At 46.9% G+C, this 9,935-nt stretch overlaps 2 protein-coding genes across 2 annotated transcripts; one reads left to right on the forward strand and one right to left on the reverse strand.

The window, feature by feature from the left end:
- Positions 1–522: 522 nt before the first annotated feature.
- Positions 523–1,580, reverse strand: LOC117095736 (keratin-associated protein 12-4). Its single transcript, XM_033232439.1, has one exon. The coding sequence runs from the start codon at positions 1,539–1,541 to the stop codon at positions 1,203–1,205; it is 339 nt and encodes a 112-aa protein (XP_033088330.1). The 5' UTR covers positions 1,542–1,580; the 3' UTR covers positions 523–1,202.
- A 3,189-nt stretch (positions 1,581–4,769) lies between these two features.
- Positions 4,770–5,384, forward strand: LOC117095798 (keratin-associated protein 12-3). The gene has a single exon (XM_033232552.1). It carries the CDS (start codon positions 4,945–4,947, stop codon positions 5,233–5,235), a length of 291 nt encoding a protein of 96 aa, XP_033088443.1. The 5' UTR covers positions 4,770–4,944; the 3' UTR covers positions 5,236–5,384.
- Positions 5,385–9,935: the final 4,551 nt, after the last annotated feature.

Genomic DNA, 9,935 nt, shown 5'->3' on the forward strand with positions numbered 1-9,935 from the left:
CATGGCCCCTGATGTCTCTTGCCTGAGTCACCACATTCTTTAAAAGATAAACGATGCTGGTCCTTGCCTTTTCCTGCACACAAGATAATGTCTTACAGGGCGAGCGATGACGCCTCCGCGGTCCATAACCAGATGTGCTCCTGCCCCCAAACCTGGATGGGATTCTGCTTCCATGCAGCTTCTGAACCAGTTTGATGTGATCTGCACATGCTGACTTCCCACCAATTGCATATGAACTCTGAGCTGAAACAGCACCTCTCACAGAGCTGCCCCCGGGCTGGTGTGAGCTGAAACAGGGAGCCGAGCCTCTGACAGAGCTGCCCCCGGGCTGGTGTGAGCTGAAACAGGGAGCCGAGCCTCTGACAGAGCTGCCCCTGGGCTAGAAACCTCGCTCTTCTATAGTCCTCGGTAAAATTTCTGAGTAAAGCTCACTTTAATTCCTTAAAAGCTTGATTTTTTGTTTATCAACACCACAAACCTCTTTCCCATCCAGTTGGATGAAGGAGTAGCTATAGAATTAAATTCAGTTTAATATTTTAATTTCTTGACAAGAGTGGGTTACACATACCAGCTAATAAGCAGAAGGCCTGTTTTACCTAAAATGGATCAAACTACAAAATTAGTGATTTGTCCTCAATCTCACCCAGAAGAGAGTAAGAACTGACCTCATAAATTTAAGGAACAAAGTGGGGCAAAAGGACGCCTGATGTGACGGGTTGGGGGTTCCCATCAGGCCAAGCTCAGGAGCGTGGCCCACTAGCCCGAGACGGTGCTGTTGGGAGGTTGCTCACCAGGCCCAACAGTCATCTGGTACCTGCGCCTTCTCTGCAGGGAAGAAACTTTCCAGAATCCTGGGGAAGAAACCTCCTGAAGAAGGAGTGTGGCAAAGATGCTGAGGAGAAGGCATCACACAGACTCAGGTGAGCGCTCAGCATCTGGTATTTATGAGATATTTGCAAGAGACCCAACGTCAGACAGTGCAGAGGGCCCTGTGGATAACCCAGGCTGAGAACCTGGGGAAACTGTAGAAAGGCACATGGACTCACTGGTCGGGATCTAATGACCGTGCTGCAAAGGAGGCAGGTGGTCTGGTCAGGTGACGAAAGTCTGCTGTGAGAGGATGTGGGGACTGCCTGGCAGGAGTTCAGAGAGCCTGCTGGCTTCCGACCTCACACCTACAAGGGTCCTAGGAGGCCACTCACTCAGCAGCAGGTGGGGGTGCTGCAGGTGACCGGTCTATAGACCAGGGTGGGGCAGGAGGGCTGGCAGCACCCGGAGGTTGAGCAGAAGGAGGCCACACACAAAACAGTCTTGCAGCTCACGGACACACAGCAGGCCACCTGGCAGGGGCTGCGCACACAGCAAGCCGGCTGGCAGCAGGTGGACACCCCACACAGGGGCCGGCACAGCAGAGCCACACAAGGGGCTGAGCAGCAGCAGGAGGTCCCACAGCCCTGGGGTGGGTAGCAGGTGCTGGGGACGCAGCATGGGGAGCCAGGGCAGGCCATCGGGCAGCCCGAAGAGCAGCTGGTGTGGCACATGATGGAGTGTGGACAGATGGGGGGCGCAGAGGACAGGGCTGGTCTGGAGCCTGCTTCCTTGGGTGGCCTTTATACCCAGGCCACCGGCATCCTGGCAACAAGACCCCTGGCATCTTCCTCATGGGTGGTTTTTCCTCCTCTGCCCTCTCCGGTTGATCTTTCTGGGTTTTCTTGTTGAGGTTACTCAGTTCAGGAAACTCTTTCAGCTGGGGGTTCCCTATCATTCAGCAGACCGTGTGTTTCCTGGAAACAGAGCCGGGGGTAGCTGGTGAAGGGCTGTCAGTGAGGCCAGGGGCCCGCCTCATGGATGTTCAAGGTCCCCCCGTTGTAAATGCCATCTGGAACTCACACAAGCACAGTCACACTCACTGCACCAGGGGCCCCGTTTCGACTGAGAAGCTCAGTCATCATCAGGGTCTTCCCGAGTAACAAGAGCCAAGCTCCTGGGCTCCATATTGTGGAATAATAATGATGAGTATTGGGGGAACAATAATGCACAGAAGTCTAGCGCTGTGCCAGGCTGTGATTGGCATCTTACGAGGTTATCCCATTCATCTTTGCCAGCATTCAGGGTGGCCGATACCCCATTTTACAGATCATGCAAGTCCTAGATCATTTGCATAATGGGTGCATGTCCGCGCCACTGCAGAGACGCAGGGATCTGGACTGCTTAGTTTCACTCTGGAATCCATGGTCGTTACCACTGTGCCAAATTATAGTGGGCTCAGGGTTCAATACGTGACTCATCCTGAAGTCCTGAACCAGCTGGGACAGAGAAGATGGATGAAAACATCAGCCACGTCGGCCTCTGCAGAGCATGGCTCAGGCGTGTGACCACAGTGAGCTTCCTGACACCACGCCTCAGAAGTGCCCACTTCCCACGAGAAGCACTAGTGGCCACAGGCCACCTCCTCTGCAGACGGAGCCCAGGAGGACCCATCACGGAGGGGGCCTGAGCTACTCATGTCTGGTCCTCTCCCACACTGAGGGGCTGATCAGTCTCACCCCTGCAGAGGCAGCATGGGGGAAAGTGAGGAGCTGGCGTGAAATTCCAGAAGGCTCCTGCACTTGGGAAGCAGCGGGCAGGAGTGTGGATGGCACGTTCCTCCTCACACTCCAGTCTGTTCTCTTGACGGATTGGCCACAGTGCTTTCTTCTATGGTGGTGTCACACGGTAGGGGGATGAGCCATCTCTCAGGGCAGAGCTACTCCCTCCATCCCAGGCAGCTCCCAGGGGCACCCTCTGCTCCTGTGTGGGTCCTCCTGTGCCTGCTGGTGGTGGATACAGGTGACCTGCCATGGAGGCTTTGGACAACTCAGACACCATGTTAATGAAATCCCCTCCCAGGATGAAGACCAAGTGGGGTCTCAGAGTTGTGGACAGAACTTACAAGTCTATGGACCCAGAGCCGATCGGTGGCCATGTGGTGGGAGTGACCTTAAGGCCTAGGGACAAGCCGGGCGAGGCCACAAGTTCAGTCCTGTCACAGGCAACTCCTTTCACTGCTATAGTTCAGAATCACACTTAAAAACCAAGAGAATTGAGGCCGCCACAGTGATCACATGTTCCTACGTGCCCTAGTCACCAAGTAACCCATTTTAAAGGTTAGTTGTTTTACAAGTCAATTACAGAAGAACGAGGATGCATCTTTGATATTTACCTACTCCTTTACCTTCCCCCATGCCCTCTACTCCTTCCTGCAGGTCAGGGTCCACTGGCCTCGTCCTAGTCAACCTAAAGCACATCCATGCACGTTGCCTGCGGTGCACATCTGCAGGGGAGGATTTCTCCCAGCTTTTGCTCTTCTGAACAGGTTTTTACCTCAACATGTTTTGAAGGATTTTTTTCACAGGTATAGGATTCTGGGTTGGCAAATTTTCTTTCAGAATTTTAAAGAAGTTGCTCCACTGTCTTCTGGCCTCCACTGTTTTTGCTGAGAAGTGAGGGATTTTCTCATCCTTGCAAGAACCTTGTACCTTGTATGAAAAGTGCCTTTTCTTCTCACTGTCTTCAGTATTTTTTTGATTTTTGGTTTTCATCACTTTTACTATTTGATGCTTGGATATGGCTTTCTTTGTCTTGATCCTCCTACAGGTTTCTGAGATTCTTGGGTCTGTAAGTTGTTATTTTTTTAATCATATTTGGTGCCTTGGGCCATTATTTTTTTCAAAACTTATTTATGGTTCAGTATCACTCTCTTCTCTTTCTGAGGTTGAAATTGCTAGTATGTTAGACAGTTCAGGACTGTCTCATACGTCTTTTCATTTTTCTTGATTCTTTCTCCTCTTCGAGACAAGATAATTTCTACTGGTGTGTCTTCAGGTTCACTGATTCTTTTTCCATCCAACTCCTAACCCCAAACCCCAGATCCCCTAGCATGGGATTTTGATGCTTGGTTCTTGGGTCCTCATGATCTGACCAGTTTTCCTGCACGCATGGCCCAATACCCAGAGTGCAGGATTCCTGCCTTCCCTGGACATACCGGTTTCTGCAGCAGCATCCTCACTCTCTCCATGGCCACAATGTCTCCTCACAGAGGCTCCCCCCAGACCACCCACTGGCATCCCTATTACTATCTCCTGAACCCATTTTTCCCCAGCACTCAGCCCTGTATGGAATTATTTCACGCATTCATTTCTTCCTTTACTCATTTATTCACTGCCCACTGCTAGAAGGCTCTTGAGGCCGAGACCTCTTTGCTGCTACTACACAATATAGATTTGTTGAATGAACAAATAACTTCTTGCATAGCTTACTCTATGGCGGGGTTGGCTAACTTTCTGCAAAGGGCAGATGGCAAATATTTTAGACTTTGCATGTTACAGTCTCTTCCATAACTACTCACTTGTACCAATGCAGTACAAAAGAAGCCACAGACAGCACAGAAACTAATGGCATGCTGTGATCCAATCAAAGTTCATTTGAAAAACAGGCCGTGGGTCAAATGTGGCTCCCAGACCACAGTGTGCCAACCTGTGCTTTAAAGTTTTACTCTACAAACTAAAAGCTCAAAACACATGACTGCCTCAACATCTTCCGTGATAGCACGAAACAAAAGTGAAACAACAGGATGTGGTACTTTGAGTCGAGCCAGTGGTGCTATGTGCACAGTAGTAGCCTGAAAAAAATCGACAAAAAACCTGCATAATGTCAAACCAGAACATCCTGTTTACAGAAGAAACTAACCTCGAGGCCAAAGATATTTATGGTAGAGCCAAACGCGGGAAAGTGCACGCGGGAAAATAAGATGTTGGGAAACATGGTGGCAGCAACCAGGAGGAAGACAACAGTTGTGTTTTTGTGTTACCCAGATGCCCGGGACCCAGGTAGAAAGACCACCAGAGAAGCGGCTTCCAGACGTCACCACCCTCCTCCCCAGTACCAGCCCAGCCACACACCACCATGTGCCAAACCAGCTGCTCCCCAGGCTGCCAGCCAACCTGCTGCATACCCAGCCCCTGCCAGGCATCCTGCTACGTGCCCGTGAGCTGCCAGTCCTCCGTGTGCATGCCCGTGAGCTGCATGCGCATTGTGCGTGTGGCCCCCTCCTGCCAGCCCTCTGTGTGCGTGCCTGTGAGCTGCAGGCCCATCATATATGTGACTCTCTCCTGCCAATCTTCTGGGTGCTGCCAGCCCCCCTGCACCACTGTTCTCTGCAGACCCATCTCCTGCAGCGCCCCTTCCTGCTGCTGACCAGCTGCTCCTGGTACACAGGGGTACACACCTGTATCCCTCCATGAACCAGCATCTAGTGGACCCCTAGACTGTACACATGGGGCAGATGAAAAGCATGCTCAAGGAAAGCTCTGAACTTTGGGGTGAGAACATGGAAAAATGATTCAGACCTTCTGTGACCCTGGGAACCCCCTCAAGGAAGTCCCGGCTGCCAGAGTCCCTTTCTCATTCCAGCAGGAAACTGGAACCCATGTGAGCCAAATAAATCGACTGTCCCTGTACACCTCGTCTCTGTCTTTTATCCTCATGTATTTTGTAAGTTCTTTCCTTGAAGGTACATACCAACTTTAATGGCAGCAGCACCTCTTCAGAGAGCCGCCTTCCTGATGGCTGAGCTGAAGTGGAGGGTTCTTGGTTGGGGGAGTGGCCTGAAGGTGCTGTCCCCACACTCAGTCCTCAAGCTTCGCACTGTGGGATAGTAAGATGTTGGGAAACACGGTGAAAACCACCATGAGGAAGACAACTGTTGTGTTTTTATGTTACCCAGACGCCTGGGACCCGGCTATAAAGACCACCAGAGAAAGAGCTTCCAGATGGAAAGTGTTAGGGGGAGGGTAGAAGAAAACAACCCTCTACCCAGAAGGATGGATGGGAAATAGTCCTGGGCCCCAGATCCCGTGCAATACCTCAAAGGATCACTATGGCAAAGAGGGCGGGAAACTCTTTCAAACAACAACTACCACAAATACAGAGCAGAGTTCGTCTGTCCCGGGGAGGGGCAGCAGGAAGCCCAAGAAAGTCTCATTCTCCAAGTCCCACATGCAAAGGGCCTGCCTAAGACTGACACTGGACCAGGACAACAGAGAGCCCTCCTGTCTCCAGCTCCAGCCGAGCAGGCACAGCTCAAAAAGCAACATCAGCCTGCCTCTGGGGAAAGGCAGAAGTGTGTAGAGATCTCCTCTGAATGTCAGGCATGCAGGGGCGTGTGAAAACTTAGGGTGGAGCAAATGCACTGACCTCCCCACCCCTCATCTTAAGCGCAAGCACTGACATACCCTAAACACAAGCCACTGGTGCACTGAAGGCAACCACAGTAACAACAAAACCCAAACCACCGTCAATGTCTGACCAGATTGATTCATCCACCTCCCCCTACACACTAATGACCTGACAGAAAAAGAGACACACGCGCTTCCAGAAGGAAATGTTGATGTCTGATATTCAACAAAAAATTATAAGACATGCAAAAAAGCAAGGAAAAACCAAGCCATTGTCAGCAAAGAAATCAACAAAACTGGATTCAAAAGTGACCCAGGGACTGGACACAGTTCACACCTATAACCCCAGCACATTGGGAGGCTGAGGCTGGAGAGTCGTGTAAGCCTCGTAGTTCAAGGCTGCAGTGAGCTGAGATGGCACCACTGCACTCCGGCCTGGGTAAAAGAGCAAGACACTATCTCTAAAAATAAAAAGTAAAGTGACACAGGTTTTACAGCTATCAGGCATAAACTTTAAAATAACTATGATGAATAGATTAAAGGATCAAGGGTAAAGCATTAAAACCATATATGAAGAGATGGGTAATTTCATGAGACAGATGGAAACTATAAGAAAGGGTCAAATGGATATGGTAAAAATCAAAATTCAATATCAAAGATGGCTGCCTTCAGTGGGCTCATCAGTATACTTGATACAACCAGGTGTGGAAGCTTTGAATTTGAACACATGTAAATATAAATTGACCAAATTAAAACACAAAGAGAAAGAAGAGGGTGGAGGGAGACAAGAGCAAAACATCAAAAAGCTCTAGGACAATATCAAATCCTCATTTATGGATATAATTGCAGTCCCTGAAAGAGAAGAAAGAGAGGACAGGGCAGAAGAAATATTCAAAGAGGTAATAGCTGAGAAATATTCTAAAAATAATGAAATACATAAAGCCCCATATCCAAAAAGTTCAGAGAACCCCAAATTGGGTAACTATATCCCCACTACAAATGACTAGACGTGTCACATTAAATCTGTGACTGACAAAAACCAAAGGTAAAAAGGGAAATCTTGAAAGCATCCACATTTTAAAAGCAGACTATGAGCATAAGGACAAAGGTAAGGTTTACATCAGACTTCTAATCAGAAATCACACGACCCAAAGTATATCTTTAAAATACTGAAAGAAAATCTGTCGACCCCATGACACTAAAAGTATCTTCCAAAAATGAAAGAGAACACTTTTTCAGATGAACAAAAACTGAAAGACTTAATTAACAGAACACATGTACTATAAGACATTCTTCAAATTTTCTTCGAGCCAAGGAATATGAGAGCAGATAGAAACTTGGATTCACACAAGAAAAGAAGAGCTCTTGGCTGGATGCGGTGGTTCACGTCTGTAATCCCAGCAGTTTGGGAGGCCGAGGTGGGTGGATCACCTGAGGTCAGGAGTTTGAGGCCAGCCTGGCCAACATGGTGAAACCCCGTCTCTACTAAAAATACAAAAATTAGCCAGGCTAGGTGGTGTGCTCTTGTAATCCCAGCTACTTGGGAGGCTAAGGCAGGAGAATTGCTTGAACCCAGGAGGCAGAGGTTGCAGTGAGCCAAGATTGCACCACTGTACTCCAGCCTGGGCGACAGAGCAAGACTGTCTTAGGGGAGAAAACAAAGAGAGAAAGAAAAGAAGAGCTCTAGAAATTATTTTAAAAGAAGATAAATATAAAAAGCATTGTAACTAATTGACTGTCCAGAGCAAAAATAGTGACAATGCATTGTGGGATTTTTAACATAAGTAAAAGTAAAACATGGCAACAATAACACAAGGAATATAAAAGAGGACATGGAGGTACACTGCCTTAAAGTCCGGCCACTTACAGATGAAGTGGCGTAATATTACCCAGAGGTATACTTTGTTACAGTAAAGGTTTATATTGTAAATCTTAGGCCAAATAAGTTTGAAAAGACATATTAGGCTATTATCGCCTTGCTATAAAGAAATACCTGAGACTGAATAATTTATAAAGAAAGGAGGTTTAATTGGCTCACAGTTCTGCAAGCTGTACAGGAAGCATAATACTGGCATCTGCTCAGCTTCTGGGGAGGCAGAATTGTGAGGAAACTTACAAGCATGGTGGAAGGTGAAGGGGGAGTAGGCACATCAGGTGGCCTGAGAAGGAGCAAGAGAGAAAGACAGGGGAGGGCCTACATGCCTTTAAACAACCAGGTCGGCCGGGCGCGGTGGCTCACGCCTGTAATCCCAGCACTTTGGGAGGCCGAGGCGGGCGGATCACGAGGTCAGGAGATCGAGACCATCCTGGCTAACACGGTGAAACCCCGTATCTACTAAAAAAATACAAAAATCTAGCCGGGCGAGGTGGCGGCGCCTGTAGTCCCAGCTCCTCGGGAGGCTGAGGCAGGAGAATGGGGTGAACCCGGGAGGCGGAGCTTGCAGTGAGCTGAGATCCGGCCACTGCACTCCAGCCTGGGCGACAGAGCGAGACTCCGTCTCAAAAATAAATAAATAAACAAATAAATAAATAAATAAACAACCAGGTCTGCCAAGAACTCACTCACTGTCTCAAGGACGGCACCAAGGGGATGCTGCTTAACCATTCATGAGAAATCCACGCCCATGATCCAATCACCTCCCACCAGATCCCACCTCCAACAATGGAGATTACAATTCAACAAGAGATTTGGGCAGGGACATAAATCCAAACTATATCAAGATGTATACAAAAAGTAGATATAAAAGGGAATAATTAAGAATGCTAAACCAAAAAGTGGCATAAAAAAAGGGCGAAGATAAAAAGGAATAGATGGAACAAATAGAATACAATTAGCAAAATGATATTTTACATCAAGTAGAACAAAAATCAAATTAAATTAAATGCAAATCATCTAAACACCAAAACCAAAAAACAGAGATTTTTAATTAGATTAAATAATTCAGGATCCAACTCTATTCTATCTACCAGAAGCCTCACATTAAATAGAAAAACATAGATAGGTTAAAAGTAAGCAGATGGAAAAATATACCACACAAACATTAATCAAATAAAATTGGAATGGTTATATTAATATCAAACAAAATCAACTTCACAAAAGAAATATTACCAGGGATAAAAAGGAATATTACATAATGATAAAGCATCAATTCACCATGGAAACATAACAATTCTAAATGTGTAAGCACCAAACAGCCAACTTTCAAAACACATGCTACAAAAAAACTGAGAAGGGAAAGGAGAAACAGATAAATCAGATTGGTCACTGGACTTCAGCTTCAAGAGAACAAGTAGACAGAAAATCAGGAAGGATACAGAAGGCCTGGACAACACCGTCAATCAACTTGACCTAATGGATACTTACAGAACACTCCACCCAACAATAACAGATACACATTCTTTTCAAACACATGAAACATTCACCAAAAAGACTATATTCTGGCTGTAAAATAAACTTCAACCCATATTTAAAAAGTTGAACTAATACAATGTATGTTTCTGACCACAAAGAAATTAAATTAGACATTAACAACAAAATGATAACTAGAAACACCCTGCAGAACTGTAAACTAACCAACACACTTCTAAATAACCCATGGTTCAAAGAATCACAAGAGAAATTAGAAAATATTTTGAATTAAATACAAATTAAAACAAAACATGTCAAAATACACGGAACATAGCTAAAATAGTGTTTAGAGGGATAAAATTATATCAGTA

Source organism: Trachypithecus francoisi, unplaced genomic scaffold, assembly GCF_009764315.1.
Source record: "Trachypithecus francoisi isolate TF-2019V2 unplaced genomic scaffold, Tfra_2.0 Contig00090, whole genome shotgun sequence".
NCBI classification, from domain to species: domain Eukaryota; kingdom Metazoa; phylum Chordata; class Mammalia; order Primates; family Cercopithecidae; genus Trachypithecus; species Trachypithecus francoisi.